Consider the following 23075-nt stretch of genomic DNA (forward strand, 5'->3'; position numbering starts at 1 on the left):
ATTGGGTTTGCAGGCCATAAAAGCTTTGTAGGAACATTCTACCCGGTTGCCACTGTTTCCTCCACTGCTGGAACCCGATTGGTTATTGTTGTTCATTGCATTCACCACTGCAGCCATATTTGCAGCGAAAGCTTGAAGTTCTTTTGTGTTCAATTGTTGTTGTCTAGTAGCTGGAGGAGCCATTTCCTTCAAAAATAGCCGAATGAGTTAATCATATAGAATTTTTAGAAGTAGCCAAAAAGTATTTTGTAGCTTAATATGAACTTATTATTATAAAAGCCTTTTCTTCATATTAGCGTTTTATAACTATAATAATGCTCATACTTAGCAGCTGACACACAAATTAACTACTAAAATTCTAATATGAAAAAATATGGTAAGTTATTACGTTACTACGTAATAATAAGTTGTAATAATAATAATAAACCTTCCATGCTTATTCTTATTATTATACAATCATAAGGAAAATTACATTGCGGATTTTCTTACAAACTTAAACACACAATATAATACATATTATACAATGCATGGAATACAGGATAGCTGCCAATGGTTCAAAAACGGCGAGATTTCTTAGATGTTGACGTTATTTCTTTCTCGGCCAAACGTTTGGATTTTTGTTTGGATAGTTCTTTTTTCAATTCCTCCCAATTGGTTCTTTCGGCTAATTGTTTGGGAGCAAAACCAACAGTCGTTATACGAGCGGTCATTTTATAAACTGGTCTCTTAGGTGGTTCAGGTGGATGATCACAAACATTTTGGGTCATAATAGGTTCATCGGGTTTGGTATCGGGTATAACAGCCAAAGATTTCCTAAATCACGTTGTGGTTCGGTAATTTCCACAACTTCTTCATGATCCTTTTCTTCGGGTTCCTCCTCTGGATCTTCTTCCGAATCCTCTTCCGGAACCTCTTCTAGCAATTGTGAATCTTCCCAATTTTCTCAACAATTTTCCACTTTAATGGTAGCACCAAAAGTTAACTTTTCTGTTGGTTCATAAGTCGTATGTTTTGACTCAGCCTCCGAATCACTTGATAAGTAAATGAAATCTGAATCACTAGAGATGCTTATATGATTGGATGAAGTCATCTATCACATAATAGCAGGCACGTTAAGAGAATGATATATCTTATAATATTTATATGTTAATAATCTTATGTTTCTAACAATTATATTAAGCAATCATTTTTAAAACAATTACGGTCGAAGTCCAGACTCACTAATGCATCAAAAATTAGTTAGACACACTAATGAAAAATTTTCTAATTCTCTAAGACCAACGCTCGGATACCAACTGAAATGCCCCATTCATATTAATTATAAACGTTTCATATTAATTGGTTTCTTTGCGAGGTTTTGACCTCTATATGAGACGTTTTTCAAATCTTGCATTCGTTTTTAAAAAAAACAACCATAACCTTTATTATTGAATAAAGGTCTTAATGACATAATTTAGATTGTCTATCAAAGACAATCTCCTCAAATAAATAAGTTTTTACACAACCCATTACAATATGAACAAATATATTACAACAAATACTCCGAATGCAAGTTTAAACAATATAAACAATTATGCGGACTCCAAATCTTGACCTTGGGTTGGCATACGACAGCGGAAGCGTTTTTAATATTCACCTGAGAATAAACATGCTTAAAACGTCAACAAAATGTTGGTGAGTCATAGGTTTAATTTCTATATAATAATCATAACATTTAATAAGCCACAAGATTTCATTTAATTAAATGCGCAGGATCATTACAACTGTAAAAATCATTCATACGATGAGTCGCCTGGTAACTGTAGTGACCCGAACTTTTCCATGTTTATATATATTAATTGAGATTGATATTTACATGATTAAATTTTTCCAACATGTTAAGCAATCAAACTTGTTAAGACTTGATTAATTGAAATATGTTTCATATAGACAATTGACCACCCAAGTTGATCGGTGATTCACGAACGTTAAAACTTGTAAAAACTATATGATGACATATATATGGATATATATATAGTTAACATGATACTATGATAAGAAAACATATCATAAAGTATATTAACAATGAACTACATATGTAAAAAACAAGACTACTAACTTAATGATTTTTAAACGAGACATATATGTAACGATTATCGTTGTAAAGACATTTAATGTATATATATCATATTAAGAGATATTCATACATGATAATATCATGATAATATAATAATTTAAAATCTCATTTGATATTATAAACATTGGGTTAACAACATTTAACAAGATCGTTAACCTAAAGGTTTCAAAACAACACTTACATGTAACGACTAACGATGACTTAACGACTCAGTTAAAATGTATATACATGTAGTGTTTTAATATGTATTTATACACTTTTGAAAGACTTCAATACACTTATCAAAATACTTCTACTTAACAAAAATGCTTACAATTACATCCTCGTTCAGTTTCATCAACAATTCTACTCGTATGCACCCGTATTCGTACTCGTACAATACACAGCTTTTAGATGTATGTACTATTGGTATATACACTCCAATGATCAGCTCTTAGCAGCCCATGTGAGTCACCTAACACATGTGGGAACCATCATTTGGCAACTAGCATGAAATATCTCATAAAATTACAAAAATATGAGTAATCATTCATGACTTATTTACATGAAAACAAAATTTCTTATCCTTTATATCTAATCCATACACCAACGACCAAAAACACCTACAAACACTTTCATTCTTCAATTTTCTTCATCTAATTGATCTCTCTCAAGTTCTATCTTCAAGTTCTAAGTGTTCTTCATATATTCTACAAGTTCTAGTTACATAAAATCAAGAATACTTTCAAGTTTGCTAGCTCACTTCCAATCTTGTAAGGTGATCATCCAACCTCAAGAAATCTTTGTTTCTTACAGTAGGTTATCATTCTAATACAAGGTAATAATCATATTCAAACTTTGGTTCAATTTCTATAACTATAACAATCTTATTTCAAGTGATGATCTTACTTGAACTTGTTTTCGTGTCATGATTCTGCTTCAAGAACTTCGAGCCATCCAAGGATCCGTTGAAGCTAGATCCATTTTTCTCTTTTCCAGTAGGTTTATCCAAGGAAATTAAGATAGTAATGATGTTCATAACATCATTCGATTCATACATATAAAGCTATCTTATTCGAAGGTTTAAACTTGTAATCACTAGAACATAGTTTAGTTAATTCTAAACTTGTTCGCAAACAAAAGTTAATCCTTCTAACTTGACTTTTAAAATCAACTAAACACATGTTCTATATCTATATGATATGCTAACTTAATGATTTAAAACCTGGAGACACGAAAAACACCGTAAAATCGGATTTACGCCGTCGTAGTAACACCGCGGGCTGTTTTGGGTTAGTTAATTAAAAACTATGATAAACTTTGATTTAAAAGTTGTTATTCTGAGAAAATGATTTTTATTATGAACATGAAACTATATCCAAAAATTATGGTTAAACTCAAAGTGGAAGTATGTTTTCTAAAATGGTCATCTAGACGTCGTTCTTTCGACTGAAATGACTACCTTTACAAAAACGACTTGTAACTTATTTTTCCGACTATAAACCTATACTTTTTCTGTTTAGATTCATAAAATAGAGTTCAATATGAAACCATAGCAATTTGATTCACTCAAAATGGATTTAAAATGAAGAAGTTATGGGTAAAACAAGATTGGATAATTTTTCTCATTTTAGCTACGTGAAAATTGGTAACAAATCTATTCCAACCATAACTTAATCAACTTGTATTGTATATTATGTAATATTGAGATACCATAGACACGTATACAATGTTTCGACCTATCATGTCGACACATCTATATATATTTCGGAACTACCATAGACACTCTATATGTGAATGTTGGAGTTAGCTATACAGGGTTGAGGTTGATTCCAAAATATATATAGTTTGAGTTGTGATCAATACTGAGATACGTATACACTGGGTCGTGGATTGATTCAAGATAATATTTATCGATTTATTTCTGTACATCTAACTGTGGACAACTAGTTGTAGGTTACTAACGAGGACAGCTGACTTAATAAACTTAAAACATCAAAATATATTAAAAGTGTTGTAAATATATTTTGAACATACTTTGATATATATGTATATATTGTTATAGGTTCGTGAATCAACCAGTGGCCAAGTCTTACTTCCCGACGAAGTAAAAATCTGTGAAAGTGAGTTATAGTCCCACTTTTAAAATCTAATATTTTTGGGATGAGAATACATGCAGGTTTTATAAATGATTTACAAAATAGACACAAGTACGTGAAACTACATTCTATGGTTGAATTATCGAAATCGAATATGCCCCTTTTTATTAAGTCTGGTAATCTAAGAATTAGGGAACAGACACCCTAATTGACGCGAATCCTAAAGATAGATCTATTGGGCCTAACAAACCCCATCCAAAGTACCAGATGCTTTAGTACTTCGAAATTTATATCATATCCGAAGGGTGTCCCGGAATGATGGGGATATTCTTATATATGCATCTTGTTAATGTCGGTTACCAGGTGTTCACCATATGAATGATTTTTATCTCTATGTATGGGATGTGTATTAAAATATGAAATCTTGTGGTCTATTATTATGATTTGATATATATAGGTTAAACCTATAACTCACCAACATTTTTGTTGACGTTTTAAGCATGTTTATTCTCAGGTGATTATTAAGAGCTTCCGCTGTCGCATACTTAAATAAGGACGAGATTTGGAGTCCATGCTTGTATGATATTGTGTAAAAACTGCATTCAAGAAACTTATTTTGTTGTAACATATTTGTATTGTAAACCATTATGTAATGGTCGTGTGTAAACAGGATATTTTAGATTATCATTATTTGATAATCTACGTAAAGCTTTTTAAACCTTTATTGATGAAATATAGGTTATGGTTTGTTTTAAAATGAATGCAGTCTTTGAAAAACGTCTCATATAGAGATCAAAACCTCGCAACGAAATCAATTAATATGGAACGTTTTTAATCAATAAGAACGGGATATTTCAGTAACCGACCTTAATATAGAGCGCTTAAGATATCTGGCATCATACATTCCACTATTCAAACGTATGACAAGAATCCTTCGAAGTACTAAAGCATTTCCACTATTCGAAAATGGGGGTGGTTGGTGCCCGTAGATCTACCTTTAGGATTCGCGTCAATTAGTGTTTTTCACTAATTCTTAGGTTACCAAGCATAATAATAATAAGTACAGATATCCGGTATAACAAAATAATCGTAGAATGTAGTTCCATGAACTTGTGCTTATTTTGTAAAACATTTATAAATTTTGCATGTATTCTCATCCCAAAATAATTTAGATAGTGAAAATGGGACTATAACTCACTTGTGATGATTTCCGAATAGATGGTGATAAGACTTGGCCTTTTGACAAATTCACGAACCTAATAATAATATTCTTGTGTCAAGATATATATATATATATATATATATATATATATATATATATATATATATATATATATATATATATATATATATATATAATTAATATTCCATACTTATAATACTTGTGATAATTTTAATTGTCCATTGTTAGTAGTCTAACGTTCGTAGTCCAATAGTCCAACAGTATAAATATATATATAAATATAAATGCGTATATTGTGTTAGAATTCACTAACACTATAATATATTATCTTAATATAATAAGACACATAATATGTATATTGTCTGAAGCAATCCACGACCCATTGTATACATGTCTCAGGCTCGATCACAACTCAAAGTATATAATATTTTGGAATCCACTTCGACCCACAGCTAACTCGAGATTACTGCCAATGGTGTCTAATAGTTCATTCCAATAATATATATAGAAGAAGTCAAAATGATATGTCAAAACTTTGTATACGAATCCACGGTGATCAAGTCATATATATATATGGTGCCTTACGATCTTTATTAAGACTATAATATATTGTCGTAGAACTTAATCACGACTATTATAAATTGTATTTCCATAAGTTCGGGAACAAGACATGTATAAATACATGTAGGATACAAGGTAAGTTAGCTAGGATAAGGTTAGCATCCATTTTTATTAATCAAAACCGTAGCTAAAAACAAACAAAAATATCCAATTTTGTTTTACCCATAATTTCTTCGTTACAAATCCGTTTTGAGTGATTCGACTTGCCATGGTTTTGTATCGAACCATTATTTATTAATCTGAACAGAAAAAATATATGTTTATAGTCGAAAATACAGCTTAGGTGTCAAATACAAGAAGATAGTCATATCCGTCGTAAGAACGACATCTTGATGACTCTTTTGAAAAACATACTTCCAATTAGAGTTTAACCATGGATTTTGGATATATTTCATATCCATATAAAATAAGATTTTTCACCAAAGGAAATCTTTTAATTCAAAGTTTAAGATAGGTTTTTAAAATCAAACCCAAAACAGCCCCCGTTCGACTAAGACGGCGTATATTCGATTTTAAGGTGTTCTTCATGTTTACAAGTTTTATATCCTTATGTTAGCTTGACATACTATCATAATACATGTGTTGAAGTGTTTGAAAAGTCAAGTTAGAAGGATTAAGTTTATTTGCAAACAAGTTTAGAAATAATCTAAACTATGTTCTTGTTGTTATTAGTTATAACTCAAAATAAGATAGCTATATGAATACGAATCGAATAAGATTATGAATAAGGTTACTACCTCAAATCAAATGAGTAAAGTTTCTAGAGAAATAAGGAGAATATCTTGAGTTCAAAGATACCCTTGATGGCTTGGAATTCTTGAAGTGTTCTTGATCAAGCTTTGTTATGATGATTATAACTTGGATTATGAGACCAATACTTGCTGAATTGAATGGAGGTTTGAGAGAGTGTTTGAGTATGTGTTTAGAGATAAAATGATGTAGTTAATTGGAATAAAATGGATGGTTATTTATCCTACATGTTGGCATCAAAATGGGGGCAACAACATGACTCCATGGTTTGTAATTTTATGCATTTAGTCATACTAGTTTCCAAGCCATGGTTCCCACAAGTCTACATCATGTTTATACATGTCTCACAACTGATTAAGGGCTGCTAAAAACAATGATTTGGTATGTATATACCCATAGTAAATACGTATAGAAGCTGGGTATGATACGGGTATAAATACCGCATGAATACGAATAGGATTCTTGATAAAATTGAATGAGAAAATGAGTATAGCTATCTTTATTGAGTATAAATATATTGATATATATTATTAAGTCTTTCAAAAGTGTATTAATACATATTAATACAATACATATACATACATTTTAATTTAGAAGTTATTACAACGTTAATCGTTATATATATGTATATAGTCTTGAAGTCTTTAAGTTAGTAATCTCATTTTATGTATATAACCAATTGTTATTATATATAATGAGAGACTTAAATATCATTTTAACAAATCATAAGTATATATATATCCATATATACATCATTATATAATTATTTCAATTTATGGCGTTTGTGAATCGTCAGACAAACTGGGTGGCCAAACGTTTGTATAAAATTCATTGCAAATAACCAATTCTTAATGAGTTTGATTGCTTAACATGTTGGAAACATAAATTATGTAAATATTAATCTTCAATATATTAGCGGAAAAATCCGGGTCGTTACAGGTATCTTCAATCACCAACATGACACCACCTTACCATCATCAACCCACCATCACACGACTATGCTACAACCTTCGGCCACCATCAACAAAACCTGTTGTTAATTAATCAAGCTAACTGCTGCTTAAAAACTGACTTCTGTTTCATTTTTCTTCGAAATATAATTGAAACTATAGCTGCATATCATACCTTGTGATCGACAACCCTACACCAACACCAAATATATCTCCTGCTGCTTCGTTTCCCTTTGATTTAGTAAGTTACCGAAAGAATGATGATATATATGTTTAAAGTTTTATTGAGTTATCAACTTGATATAAAGTAGTAATTTATATAGCATTATCAAGTGATCAAGTGGGACAAAGTATAAATAGATGGCCAACATGTATCTTCACTTTAGGCTAGTGTGAACCATCAAGTTTCTTTCTATCTCTATGCAGTTCGTTAGTATACTACACGTAGTCCTTTTCCTTTAATTGGGACAGATAAATTGCGAAGCAAATAAATAAATTGCTAGATGAAAAGCAAAAGTGAAAAGTGTATATTCCTTCCTTCTTTTTCATTGGCCGACAACCTCACAGCACTAGCACTACTTGATGAATTTAAGCTTAAAAATTGATCATAGGTAATCATATATGAGTTACTGATTTGAGTCGTGCATGTGTTTAAGGAGTTGCAATATGGATTTGTAATTTGGGTCGACACATATAACATCCAATACAAACCACATGCAATTGTTTATAACTTTGCAAGTTTCTTTTTGTTTCATTTCTGGATGGCCGACCAAAAACAAAAGGGTTGATTAAAAGATGTATTTGACAACTTGGTTAGACATATTATTATCTTACAGCAAGTGTAATTATACATGTGGGACAAGGGGTTACATGGGCGATCATAATGGGATACAAAGGAGTCGCGGTATATTTTTATTATTATCCGTTTGGGTCGTGAAAGGGTTTATTGTTAACAAGCTGCTCGATATAAGTTGTTGGGCCCTTATTGTCGCAAATTAAATATAAAGAATAATAATGATATGCGTTATTATGGTGGGATCCTATATAATAAAGCCGACATAGTGGGAGGGGTTAATGAATTATTTTTTGAGATGATAAAGTAAAAGTAGGATTATGGTGAGCTGGACAAAGAGCTTTATATACTCCGTATTTGATTAAACTGCATAAGACTAAACATCTCATTTGAATTGGGCTCTAACGATATGATAGATTGGGCTGCCATGTTTGTGTTTCGGCCGAGACCCAGCTGGTTACGTTTGGGCTAAGAACGAGATATATATATAAGTGGGTTACAATTCAATACAGAAAAATAGTAATGGACAAGTGGTTTGGGTGTGGTTTGGGTTAGTGAGAGGTCGTGGGTTCGAGCTCGGGTTGTGACATTTTTTTTAGAAAAAGAAGAAGAAGTGGGAAAACAGAAAAATATGGTTATATAGAATTAATAAGGGAATAAATCAGAAAAAAAAATGGATTAGCTTGGATGGTTAAGGATGTTTACGGGTTAGCGGGACGTCACGGGTTCAAACCCGGACTTGGGCATTTTTTTAAGGGCTACTTCTTTGAGGTAGTTTACTTATTTATTATTATTATTATTATTATTATTATTATTATTATTATTATTATTATTATTATTATTATTATTATTATTATTATTATTATTATTATTATCATAAGTATTAGTATTAGTATTATTATTAGTAAAATCATTATTTTTATGACTAATATTATTAATAGTATTATTATCATTATAATTATTAATATAAATATTAGTGTTATTATTATTAGTAAAATTATTATTTTTATAGTTATTATTATTATTATTATTAGTACTCATTATTATTAAAACTATCACTTTTATAAAATTATCATTTTTATAACTATTATTATTATTATTATAGGATGAAACAATTTTTTATTTTATTATTATCAATATTCTTTTATCAAATAACTATTAGTTATATAAAAACTATATTTACCACATCTAACATAACTATATAAATATAATCGATTAGTTTATTAATGAAAAACATAATTAAAATAACAATTAAAAATCACTAATAATATATAAATTTGTTTCGATTACCATTACATGTGTTAATATACATAACTGAATATAGGTTCTTGAATCCGAGGCCAACCCTGCATTGTTCAGTTCCGTCGTATGCATATTTTACTACAAAATATCATATTGTGAGTTCATTTGATTCCCTTTTACTCTTTACATTTTTGGGACTGAGAATACATGCGCTGTTTTTACAACTGCTTTATTAAATGCTTTTGAAATATATTTTGAACTGCGAATACATGAAATGCTTTTATAAATGTTTGACGAGATAGACACAAGCAAAACATTTCTCGAATGAATTATTATGCAGATATAAGTTCTGTGGATTATTATTGAATTATGTGGACATGATAATTGCCACCGTTGAATTATGTGGACATGATAATTGCAATCGTTGAATTATGTGGACATGATAATTGCCACCGTTGAATTATGTGGACATGATAATTGCCACCGTTGAATTATGTGAATGTTATGTATCGAGAGAATGATTTTTATACACAGGTTATGTGTATTAGTTTTTGTGCACGAGATATGTGTACGGTTACTAAGATTTATGAAGAAAAAAAAGATTTCGTACACGAGAAAGGTGTACTATATTTAAAAGATATCGCATGTACATTACAAGTGGGTATAGGATTCGGGCCCATTTGTACCATGCAGCATTTAAATCTTGTGGTCTATCAAAATGATGAATTTTATTGTTTTATGATAAACTTATGAACTCACCAACCTTTTGGTTGACACTTTAAAGCATGTTTATTCTCAGGTATAAAAGAAATCTTCCGCTGTGCATTTGCTCATATTACATGGAGTCGTTCATGGCATATAGAGGTCAGAACCTCACAATGGGACCAACTGTTGAAGACTTCATCCAGATGGATTAGGACGGGTCACTACAGGTGGTATCAGAGCGGTGGTCTTAGCGAACCAGGTCTTGCATTAGTGTGTCTAACTGATAGTTGTTAGGATACATTAGTGAGTATGGACTTCGACCGTGTTTGCATGTCAAAAGCTTTGCTTACCATTCTTTATCGAAAAATATCTACCTATCACTTTCAGTCTCGACACGTCTTATTGCAATTATTGCATAGATGGTGTACAGACAAATTCATATTCCATCACATTAGACCGTGTCTGACACGTTTCCTTAATTCTCTCCGCAATCAACGGATCTCCTGTACTATATATAGGTATTAGGTAATCTATGTAACTAGAATATCATCCGATATCCGAAAATCATTTCATATCGAAAAATCCTTTATCTCACCGTGCAAGATGAATTCTGCAACCAGTTCAAGTTCCTCGGATTCGAAAGCTATTCCGATATGGATTACCATTTAAGCTCCGAAAGCAGTGTAATCGGAATGGGTCAACCAATTAGCCATCATAAATTCAGGATGAATTGAGAATGGGTACTAAGTAAACTTAATCATTGGAGATGCGAAGAAATGATCTCTCCCACCAACCATATTGCCCTATTGGCAAAGAACCTGAAGCACTTACCGGCAAACCTGTTCGAACCACCATTTTCACTCTCATCTCCCGGATAGTTCACAATAATTATGTAATATCTACTATTCTAAACCTTATTCATCCACTCGTTCCAACCGCCAATTATCCCGGAGTAATAAAAGAAGTCAACGAGTTTCGCGCTCGAGTAGTGGCTTTGGAAATTATGGTGCAAAAATTACCAGCTTTATCAACATCACCGACATCAATAGCATCACCAGCATCAGCACCAACAACACCAATACCACCAACAATACAAGCCTCAACATCCGCATCACATGCCTCAACCTCACAATTTGTACCTCGAGTATAATCTTGTTCTACATGACGCTCACCATTTATCTTCGTTCTACATATTCGTTCTACATCGAATATATATTCGTTCTATGTATCATTCTACATCAAAGATTCTTGTGTACAAACTGTTAATGGTAAAAATATTTTAACGGGTAGGTAATACCCGAGAAATATTTAGATTTCACATTAACATGTTATACCGTACATTCTTCAGATCCAATTCAACAGACATTGAACTATCCTACCTACATCCACAAACATACGTATCCGTTCACCAAAGAACAACTATTTCTTTCAAATTCAATTTCATATACGAAATTCTGCCGATCAAAATCCAAATCAAGATTTGACAAGTGGCATAATGAAGAAAATAATGGACAAAAATAAAATTTAGTAGTAACCAATTAATTAACTGCGTAAAATTTCTTCATCATCTTCTGATCTTAAATATTTTAAATTCTAAGTTTATATATGGAATATTGGACTATTGGATTACTAACCTTGGACAAATAGAAAAAATATATTAAAAGAGTAGGAAATATAAATTATAGCACATTTTGATTTAAAATATCGTCAATAATCTACATCTTCTACAGTTAAACATTTCTCCAAGTTTGCCACTTGATTTAATCTTAAACAATCTTTTGTATCTTGACAATTACAATTTTCACTCAAATCCTTCGAAACTCTTGAAAACACCTCGAATTGATAACCAATGATTCAAATATGGTGACATTACATGCTGATGAAGCAGCAAAAGTTGTAGATGGTCTTAATGGCCAAAAGTTGATGATAACGAATGGAGTGTTGGAAACACTCAATAGAGAATTGGTACTGAAAAATAGATTGAGCTAACCGTGAAGGATACCAAGGACGAATTCCGGACCAAACCCTATATTCAAAGAATCCGGGTAATTCCGGATCCGATGAAATCTTTAGAGAATATCTTGCTCCGAAGTCATGTTAAAATCTTGCGGAAAATTTTTCTTCATCTACCTTCGAACTTAGAAATTCCAAAATATCATCATATATATCTTCGATATTTCTGAGGATATTTTCGTAAACATTCTCGTCCAAAATTATATACCTCTTCGTGCTATCTGTATTACATTATATTGGAAACTTCTGTAAAACCTAAGTTTAAATTATGAATGATTTATGGAGGAGTGATGGGAATTGAAGCATGAGTTAGTATAATATAATGACGCCTGGCCAACGTGATTATATTACAGTAAGTCATGCTGAATTTCTAATGAAACATGATGATTCACAGATCATACCATCATCATGTGTCATGTTACATAACTCTTTCATTCTACTTAATCTCTGAGCATATCAAGAAAATATATTCTTGATAGTTCTCTCTTCTGTAATTCTGATAATTTACCAAATCAAATCATCCTATTATGTTCTTTCCTGCTTAGAACATTATGATTAATCGAAATTTCATACCTACAAATTCTGGACCATTATTCGCTTGACTTGAAGTATGATGGGAATGGTGACAATAAGGAAACAAAGAAGGTGAAATTATAGCGAAATATCAGACGTAGTAATCAAGACAGATTACCGCATTTAATTATATAGGATACTAATTTCCTTAATTATCGAAAAATCAAATCTTATATAGATTTTGAAGATTATCTCTAAATTTCTTGAATTCCGGAAATCCACCATGACTACGTCAAAAGTTAAATCTCTATCTCAATCTTTTGTGACAGCTTTCACTCGTACGCTTCACATAATTAAATCATTTTATCTATATTAATCAATAATGATAAAACTCTATTTATCAACTCATATTCGTCATGAAAACATTTTTATTGTTAGCCATGACGACCCCACTCAAATTTCGGGACGAAATTTCTTTAACGGGTAGGTACATTGACGACCCGGAAATTTCTGACCAAATTTAAACCTAATCTTTATATGATTTCGACAAGATAAGCAAAGCCTGTAATGTTGAGTCTCAAAATTTTTGAACTGTTTACATGGATTCAGTTAACCTTTGACTATGCCCGACGATTCACGAACAATTGTTTGTAAATAAACATGTATATATTTATATAAATATAAATATACGTATATAAAAAAATTATATAATATAAAGTAATATACAGAGTAATTAAGGTGCAATTAAAATGAATCTATATATAAAGATGTATGATTTCTATTATTATTATTATAGCTATATTGTAATATATATATATATATATATATATATATATATATATATATATATATATATATATATATATAAGTTATAAATATTAAATATTCATTGAATGATATCACACAATATACGATATAAATAATAAATTATAGTATTAATATATTAAATGGGATTACAAGTTAAAAATATAATTATTATACTAATATTATTATTATTTGTTCATTATTCTTATTAATATTAATATGAATGTTAATATCAGTATTATTAATATTAATTTATATAATATATATTTATGAAATTTAATACAATTAAGGTGTTATAATTATTAATATTATTATCATTAGTAATATCATTATTATTATAATTAATAGGAAAATTATAATTTTTAATTATTATTATGAAAATATATGATTATTACTAAAATTATCATTTTCATTTAAAATTTTATTGTCATTATATTTATTACTTTTTATCAATATTTCTATTATTATTAGTATCTTTATAATTAGTAATAATATGAAATTTACAGAATTTATTTATTAGCATATTTATATATTAAATGCAAATACAAACAAAAGTTATTAAATATAAAAAAACCAGATAAAGAACCAATTCTGTTACACATCATGATCAAATTTTATTTAGTTTTGTTTTCTATCTCCCCGATCTTGTACACATCAAATTCATTTCACAATACATACAAAATCTTTTGAACATCACAGTCTACTTTTATTTTTTTATTTTTTTTTCTTTTTCTTCTTCCTTTCTCTGTTCTTGTTCTTCTCCTGCTCACGATTCTTTCTATCGAATATTGTTGATATCAAATTCACAGAATTGTACGAATCTGTTAGCCATCGCTTTCCTTTCTTTTACTTTCTATATTCTCTCTTGATTGATTCTTATTGTCGATTCAATATCTTCACTACAAACAACCATCTATCAAATCTTGTTACTACATCCATGATATACTTACACTATATAAGATTCATTACTACAATTCGATGAAAAAGACCAAACAGACAATTACAAAATTTGTTACACATCTCCTTCAAACCGTACCAATATGGAGTATCAAAGTTTGCTTTTAATTTGTTTATTATTTAAAAATCTTCTCATCGAATATTATCTGTCGATCCAATCTTAGCTATAAAACAAATTACAATCGAATCATAATACTGTAGTAATTGTTAAGTAACACATTATATATATACATTGCTACACTTGAGAATGGAAAAACATAAATATTAAGATTACTTACACGCATATGTGAATATGATACGGTTTCTTCTTCTTTAAATTTTTTGGTGAAACCACCTTCTAACCACCGGCCACCTTCACCATATTATTTCTTGCTTCCTGTCCAATCGAAACCAACTCTAAAACCCTCTCACAAACCACCATCGCCACCACCTTGTGTTTCCCACTTCGGTTTCTTCAATCACCAACATGACACCACCTTACCATCATCAACCCACCATCACACGATTATGCTACAACCTTCGGCCACCATCAACAAAACCTGTTGTTAAATAATCAAGCTAACTGCTGCTTAAAAACTAACTTCTGTTTCATTTTTCTTCGAGATATAATTGAAACTATAGCTGCATATCATACCTTGTGATCGACAACCCTACACCAACACCAAATATATCTCCTGCTGCTTCGTTTCCCTTTGATTTAGTAAGTTACCGAAAGAATGATGATATATATGTTTAAAGTTTTATTGAGTTATCAACTTGATATAAAGTAGTAATTTATATAGCATTATCAAGTGATCAAGTGGGACAAAGTATAAATAGATGGCCAACATGTATCTTCACTTTAGGCTAGTGTGAACCATCAAGTTTCTTTCTATCTCTATGCAGTTCGTTAGTATACTACACGTAGTCCTTTTCCTTTCATTGGGACCGATAAATTACCAAGCAAATAAATAAATTGCTAGATGAAAAGCAAAAGTGAAAAGTGTATATTCCTTCCTTCTTTTTCGTTGGCCGACAACCTCACAGCACTAGCACTACTTGATGAATTTAAGCTTAAAAATTGATCATAGGTAATCATATATGAGTTACTGATTTGAGCCGTGCATGTGTTTAAGGAGTTTCAATATGGATTTGTAATTTGGGTCGACATATATAACATCCAATACAAACCACATGCAATTGTTTATAACTTCGCAAGTTTCTTTTTGTTTCTTTTCTGGATGGCCGACCAAAAACAAAAGGGTTGATTAAAAGGTGTATTTGACAACTTGGTTAGACATATTATTATCTTACAGCAAGTGTAATTATACATGTGGGACAAGGGGTTACATGGGCGATCATAATGGGATACAAAGGAGTCGCGGTATATTTTTATTATTATCCGTTTGGGTCGTGAAAGGGTTTATTGTTAACAAGCTGCTCGATATAAGTTGTTGGGCCCTTATTGTCGCAAATTAAATATAAAGAATAATAATGATATGCGTTATTATGGTAGGATCCTATATAATAAAGCCGACATAGTGGGAGGGGTTAATGAATTATTTGTTGAGATGATAAAGTAAAAGTAGGATTATGGTGAGCTGGACAAAGAGCTTTATATACTACGTATTTGATTAAACTGCATAAGACTAAACATCTCATTTGAATTGGGCTCTAACGATATGATTGATTGGGCTGCAATGTTTGTGTTTGGGCCGAGACCCAGCTGGTTACGTTTGGGCTAAGAACGAGATATATATAAGTGGGTTACAATTCAATACAGAAAAACAGTAATGGACGAGTGGTTTACGTGTGGTTTGGGTTAGTGAGAGGTCGTGGGTTCGAGCCCGGGTTGAGACATTTTTTTTAGAAAAAGAAGAAGTGGGAAAACAGAAAAATATGGTTATATAGAATTAATAAGGGAATAAATCAGAAAAAAAAAATGGATTAGCTTGGATGGTTAAGGATGTTTACGGGTTAGCGGGACGTCACGGGTTCAAACCCGGACTTGGGCATTTTTTTAAGGGCTACTTCTTGAGGTAGTTTACTTATTTATTATTATTATTATTATTATTATTATTATTATTATTATTATTATTATTATTATTATTATTATTATTATTATTATTATTATTATTATTATTATTATTATTATTATATTATTATTATTATTATTATTATTATTATTATTATTATTATTATTATTATTATTATTTTTATTACTATTATCTTAAGTATTAGTATTAGTATTATTATTAGTAAAATCATTATTTTTATGACTAAAATCATTTGTACCATGCAGCATTTAAATCTTGTGGTCTATCAAAATGATGAATTTTATTGTTTTATGATAAACTTATGAACTCACCAATCTTTTTGTTGACCCTTTAAAGCATGTTTATTCTCAGGTATGAAACAAATCTTCCGCTATGCATTTGCTCATATTACATGGAGTCGTTCATGGCATATAGAGGTCAGAACCTCGCAATGGGACCAACTGTTGAAGACTTCGTCCAGATGGATTAGGACGGGTCACTACAGTGACTCTTCTAACAATAGACTATACTCAATCATCCCATATCCTGTCAAACCCATAGAAATATTCAACTTCGCTCCAATACCAAAGCCATCACCAAATTGGGATTCATATCCCTCACATATGCATGACAAAACCAATCAAAAAATAAATACCAACGCCTTTAGCAAAGTCCACCTTCTTACATCCACATACGTTAAACCCATTCAGGTAATTGGTTTCATTGATATTGACGCTTCAGTTTCCTTTTTAAACCCAAAAATTCTCCCACAAAAATCTTGAATTACTGAAAAACACATTTCCAACAGTTTTTGGCAGCTAGCGGTGATACATTTGCAGGTAATAAGATCAGTATCCCGATTCATATCAGACTCCTCCCTAAGCTTGTTAGCAGACATAGGTTGCTTGGCACAAGTGTACCTGGCAAAGATCTTATAATCGGGTTTGATATTCTCCATAATATACCAAGCTTAAGATATTCACCATCAGGTATTTGCTACAAAAGTTTCAAAAACCCATACACTTCAATTCCACGACGGTTTATGACCAGCAACCATTCCCTACAAATTGAATCTCTCAAGCAAGACATTATTCACTCATGTTGTGCCTCCTCACACACAGATTTTCTTTCCAAAAAGTCAAAACCCTTATGATTAAATCAATCATTTTTTGTTTCTTTACCATTTAAACAAAATGAAGATATTGACCCCACAAAGGCCGGTCACCCAGGAATGAACCCTGACCATTATAAGCTCGCCATAGAAGAGTGTAATCAACTTGTTGACCAGGAAATTATCGAACCAACCACGTTCCCATAGGTGTAAGTAACCTATGTCTGATAACAAGCTTAGGGAGGAGTCTGATATGAATCGGGATGCTGATCTTATCAACTACAAATGTATCACCTCTAGCTGCCAAAAACTGTTGGAAATGTGGTTTCCAGTAATTTTGTGGGAGAATTTTTGGATCTAAAAAGGGAACTAAAGCGCCGGTATCAAAGAAACCAATTACTTGAATGAGTTTAGCGTATGTGGATGTAAGAAAGTGAACTTTGGCTAAAGGCGTTGGTATTTCTTTTTTGATTGGTTTGTCTTGCGTATGTGAGGGATCTGAATCGATTTAGTCCTTGTATGTTTGGTGTATAAATAGTTTATAATCTCGACCATTTTACATCCAGAAAATTACACTAACATATTTACTCATTCTTTACACAAGTATACGATTCCGGCTATACGAACCTAAAACAAACATATTTACTCAATCTTTACACAAGTATACGATTCCAACTATACGAACCTTCAGCTGTTTGAGACGACCTATAAACGGCAAATTTGTTTTACGTAAATCGCGTTAAACACAACCTCAGCATAATTTGTACTCGTAATATACTCCTTTATGTTATTTATTTCTTTATGTTGGGTGTAACAACCCCGTCCCACATCTGCTTAAGTAAGAAAGTGTGAATCCCTTATAAGGTAACTTCCATCCTTACCAGACACAACGCATACCTAGGTGAATGTAACACCCTAGGTAAATCTCACATTGCCCACGACAAAGACAAAGCGGACAATATTGTAATCATGTTAAGCTGAGGTGTTACATCGGGTAAAGAAATACACACATTGTTCAGTGTATATTGTTATTATACACATTATCCGGTGTATTTTTGTTATTTGATCAAAAATTGAATTTAATTCGGGTACGTGAGATTATTTCTTACATATTCTGCTAATTTGCGTAAGTATTCAAAATAACATGCTCAACCCTCAGCTAACTAAACTTAAGATATTATAGCTTCAGCAATCACAATCTCAGTTCTTCTAAAAAATACACAAGAAACATACAATTGATGCTCAGATAGATTCTAATCTTACGTAAATCTCAAGTTTATACTTGCTACAATCATTCATTAGTATTTATCTACTTGCTTCTAAATCTACTTCTATTTCCTCTCTTGCATGCCAGCAGTTGTGTTCTTCAAGATCTGCATAACAACAATTTAAGCTTAATACGTGTGTGTGTGTACAAACGGTGTTGAAAAACGAGAGTTCATAGAGAGATCGACGTTACTTGTCTGAGCATCTGGTTCTCGTTTTGCAATGTTGAAAGACGTTCTTCAAGCTCAGAGTTTTTCTTCTCCATGTCTTTCACTCGTACCTCCAACTCACCCAAGTATGCCTTCTTTCTTTCTCTTGCTTGTTGAGCTGAAACTCGATTCCTTAACAACCTAAGACAAAACAAAAACACGGTATTTTTTTTTTTAAAACAGCAAACAAACACACCCTTTTTGTCTACGCGTGGACTCGAACTCACAACATAGGTTGATGAGCTCCCTTGATACTGCTAGGCCAAAAGCCCTTTGGTCAAAACACGGTATGTTAATTCATAACTTGCAAAACAAATGCATCACCACACACAAAAAAAAAAAATAAAAATAAAAATAAAAATCAAATATCAAATGGCAATCTTATGTTGTGTACTTGTGCAGAAAACTTAAACCATCTCCCTTAGCCCAAACATCATCAATCAGGTTTAAAGGCTCGCACACATATGCATATCAACTCATAATTGCTGAAGTCGGGTAATTGTAAATTTATGACCTTTTACTTAATTATTTTAATTGATATATTATGGATAAATGTATACCTCTTCAAGCGCTTGTTTTCTTTGTCAGCCGGGTTTTTCCCTTTTTTCCTTAAACCTTCCGTAGAGCCTTGAACCCGGTCGGGATGTGCGACTGACCCGGGTCCTCTTACGGATCCTGACGCTCCTACAGCTTCTCCACCCATCTCTGGCACCCGTCTGATCTCATCATCACTCTCCATTCCTATCACATCACATCATATCACATATTAAATATCAATGTTATTATATTTGACCAAAAAAACATCCCAACTGTCATTCGTACATCCGTCTCAAAACAAGTGTCTAATTTTCTATCAAAGTTTGTATATCTAAAATAATGTCTACTATATCTCATTTTACCATAGCTTACACATTTTACATAAACATCTAATCTTTAAAAAGTGAAATAATTGAAAGGTACTAAAACAGTGTTCCATTTCCATGAGTACACTTATTATTGGACAAGAGGTACTATCATAGCATTTCAAATTTTAAAATCATCAAAGTATGGAAGTAAGTATGCTGGATTGCTGGTACCAGAATACATGCATCTCAAATAAATATGCAAAATAGAGTAATATTCTCTAGAAAAGGGAAAATAGAGTTGGTATTACTTAACTTTTAATTTGCTTTGTCCATTTCCTTTTAAAATTAATTATGTACTACAAAAAAAGTACTAACCAACTTTAATTGGCTATACAATTAATAATATATCAAACCTAACAATCTACTAGTATAACACGGATATTTAGTTTTTATGCAAAAAAAAAAAAAAAAAAGGATCTTTAGGTTGTATAAAACTAAAAACCATTTACAAAAGAAAGGTTGGATGATCAAGTGCTACTCATGTATATCGTATATAATTAATGGATTAAATGTGAAAATTTTAATTCATAATGGTACAATAATCTTAGTTTAAGGATTAAATATACAAACATTGTTCTAAAGCGAAATTGAAAAAAAGGAGCTCATTATCACAGATTACTTGAAATTTTAAACATGTTAAAACCATTATAAAATTTAAATAATCATCATACCAAAAATTACAAAGATCACACTCAAAATTCAGTTATATTTCCGCCACAAAATTAGATAAATTACTAGGAACACAAATCAAGCAAAAATATAAGCACACTTATAATATCCTCTAAAATTGCAAATGATCAATTCACCTTCCAAATAAACATATAAATATACATTTACATACACACCGTATCAATCAAATCAACATTCATTTTTAGAGGTCTATAAATTAGATCATTGCAACTAAAAATTAAAAAATTAAAAAAATAATAATCAGAAATGGACCTTCTTTGACGTTAAATTGAAGTGCAGAACTCGAAGATCTCTCACTACTTGAAGGTAAACTCGCCGCCATTGAACTCGTTGCTGCTTGTTCCTGCATTTAATTTATTTTTTATTGTTTAATTTTAACTTCAATTTCAATGAAAAAATGAAAATGAAATTTTTAGATAGTGAAAAATATGTATATATTTTTAGTGAGAGAGAGAAGATACGTCATAAAGTGGAAATAAAAAGAGAAAGAGGGCGGGAGGATATTGGTAATAGAGAGAGAAAGAGAGAGGGTATTGACTGTTAGATGTAGCTCATCGAACGGTAATAAATGTGTGAGCGTGGAAGCATGATGAGCCACAATGTGTATGTGTTAATCCAAAGGCAGGTGGATGAGATACGTGGAAGGGAGAATGGCGTGAAGATGGTGAGATGATCGGACGGTTGTGATTTAGAGGCGAGTGATGGAGATTTCAATAGTTTAATAATAATGGGATTTGGGGCCACAGTGCGACTGCTATCTACTCCGGGAATGTGATCATCCATGAAAAAGAAATCGTTACACTACTCTTAACCATCACACCCTGTCGTACAATCACATTGATACCACATTAGCATCACCTCAACATCTTCTTTCAATCACTTACTCATTACGCTCTCTAGTATCCATGCCATACTCATTCACTATTAAATTGATCCACTTAAATTAATTAATTAATTAATTAATACAGTGTATACTTTTTAAAACATGTGATACAAACAAATAAAACAAAATCACCGTGATCCAATATGCTATTCAACGACATTTTCAATCACGGTCCTTCAACCACATTGCAAGGAAGCTTGCTAACAATGGAGCTGTTGGAAGGAACTCCAATGGAGCTCCTTTGGCGCTACCGTTGATAATGGTCTACGAGAAGTTTTTTTTTCCTTTTATGAAAAATGGAGGTGATCCGTATACTACTATTTTTAGCCATACACTAAATATGTCAGGGAAGGTCCGGAGAGAAAACAATGTGATCGACGCTCGAGACACAACTTTTTAGTGGTCAATTTTTTTTTTTATGTATATAGAGAATTAGACATAGTTGGAGATTTAGGAAACATAGAAACTAGAGAAATACAACTAAAGTAGCAAAAGTGAACCACAATATGTCCAAAAATAACAATCAAAGGTTCCAGAAAAAAAAAAGAAATAAAAGTTCACTAGCATTATAACAATACTCAAAATACTTTTTTTTTAAATATTTCTATTATTCGTTAGAGCATGTCTTTTTTTAAAAGCTTATAGTATTCGTTACGGCCTAATAGCCTTTTATTCAATTTGTTATAGGCACATATAGTATTCGTTACGGCCTAATAGCCTTTTATTCAACTTGTTATAGGCACAAAAATTCTCGTGACCGACCATAAAACATGCCTTAAATGGTTTTACAGTAATATACATTACTGCATATTTTAGTGGTGTATGGCGAAATGTGATGGTGTACGAGTAAAATCGAAAGACTCGGAATCGCAAAAGTTATCAATTGATGTAGAGTATAATTAGTATATCTGGAAAACGGGTTAGGTTGATTCGGTTTGGGTAACGTGTCAAAACGATTTTGGTTTGAAATGGGTCAAGCGTCGATCGGGCCCTTTTTAAACGGGCCCAAATTGGTGGAGGTGGGTGATGGTCGAAACGAGCCATATGTCAAATGGATCAAACGGGTCCAAACGCGTCATATACTTTTTTACATTAATTTTTTTACATTTATTATATTATTTTAGTTATTATTATTTATTATATGTATTGTTATAAAAAATATTATTATTATACATAATAAATAATATAACTATGAACGCTTTTCATAAATGTTTAGCGGATGAAAACTTTTTATGCTCGACAAATTTGAACCATTCACAAGACTCATTGGA

General features: G+C 31.4%; 1 protein-coding gene across 2 annotated transcripts; it reads right to left on the reverse strand.

The window, feature by feature from the left end:
- Positions 1 to 18601: 18601 nt before the first annotated feature.
- Positions 18602 to 21377, reverse strand: LOC139864204 (transcription factor HY5-like). 2 transcript variants are annotated; one of them, XR_011764471.1, is made up of 5 exons: positions 21174 to 21377; positions 19887 to 20067; positions 19311 to 19467; positions 19088 to 19224; positions 18602 to 18899 (listed from the first exon to the last, which is right to left on the reverse strand). XR_011764471.1 is itself a non-coding variant. In XM_071852790.1 (4 exons), exons 1-4 carry the CDS (start codon positions 21268 to 21270, stop codon positions 19183 to 19185), a joined length of 477 nt encoding a protein of 158 aa, XP_071708891.1. In that variant the 5' UTR covers positions 21271 to 21377; the 3' UTR covers positions 19014 to 19182. The 2 variants fall into 2 exon arrangements, 1 of the variants encoding a protein (XP_071708891.1); XM_071852790.1 differs by lacking the exon at positions 18602 to 18899 and having other exon boundaries at positions 19014 to 19224.
- Positions 21378 to 23075: the final 1698 nt, after the last annotated feature.

Source organism: Rutidosis leptorrhynchoides, chromosome 1 (genome assembly GCF_046630445.1).
Source record: "Rutidosis leptorrhynchoides isolate AG116_Rl617_1_P2 chromosome 1, CSIRO_AGI_Rlap_v1, whole genome shotgun sequence".
Classification (NCBI taxonomy): domain Eukaryota; kingdom Viridiplantae; phylum Streptophyta; class Magnoliopsida; order Asterales; family Asteraceae; genus Rutidosis; species Rutidosis leptorrhynchoides.

Excerpts from the sequence above, each read along its gene's own strand:
- LOC139864204 (XM_071852790.1), bottom strand. The coding sequence starts at position 21,270 with ATGCAGGAACAAGCAGCAACGAGTTCAATGGCGGCGAGTTTACCTTCA. Across the intron at positions 20,068-21,173 it reads TCAATTTAACGTCAAAGAAG|GAATGGAGAGTGATGATGAG; the intron begins GTCCATTTCTGA and ends GTGATGTGATAG. Across the intron at positions 19,468-19,886 it reads GAAAACAAGCGCTTGAAGAG|GTTGTTAAGGAATCGAGTTT; the intron begins GTATACATTTAT and ends GTTTTGTCTTAG.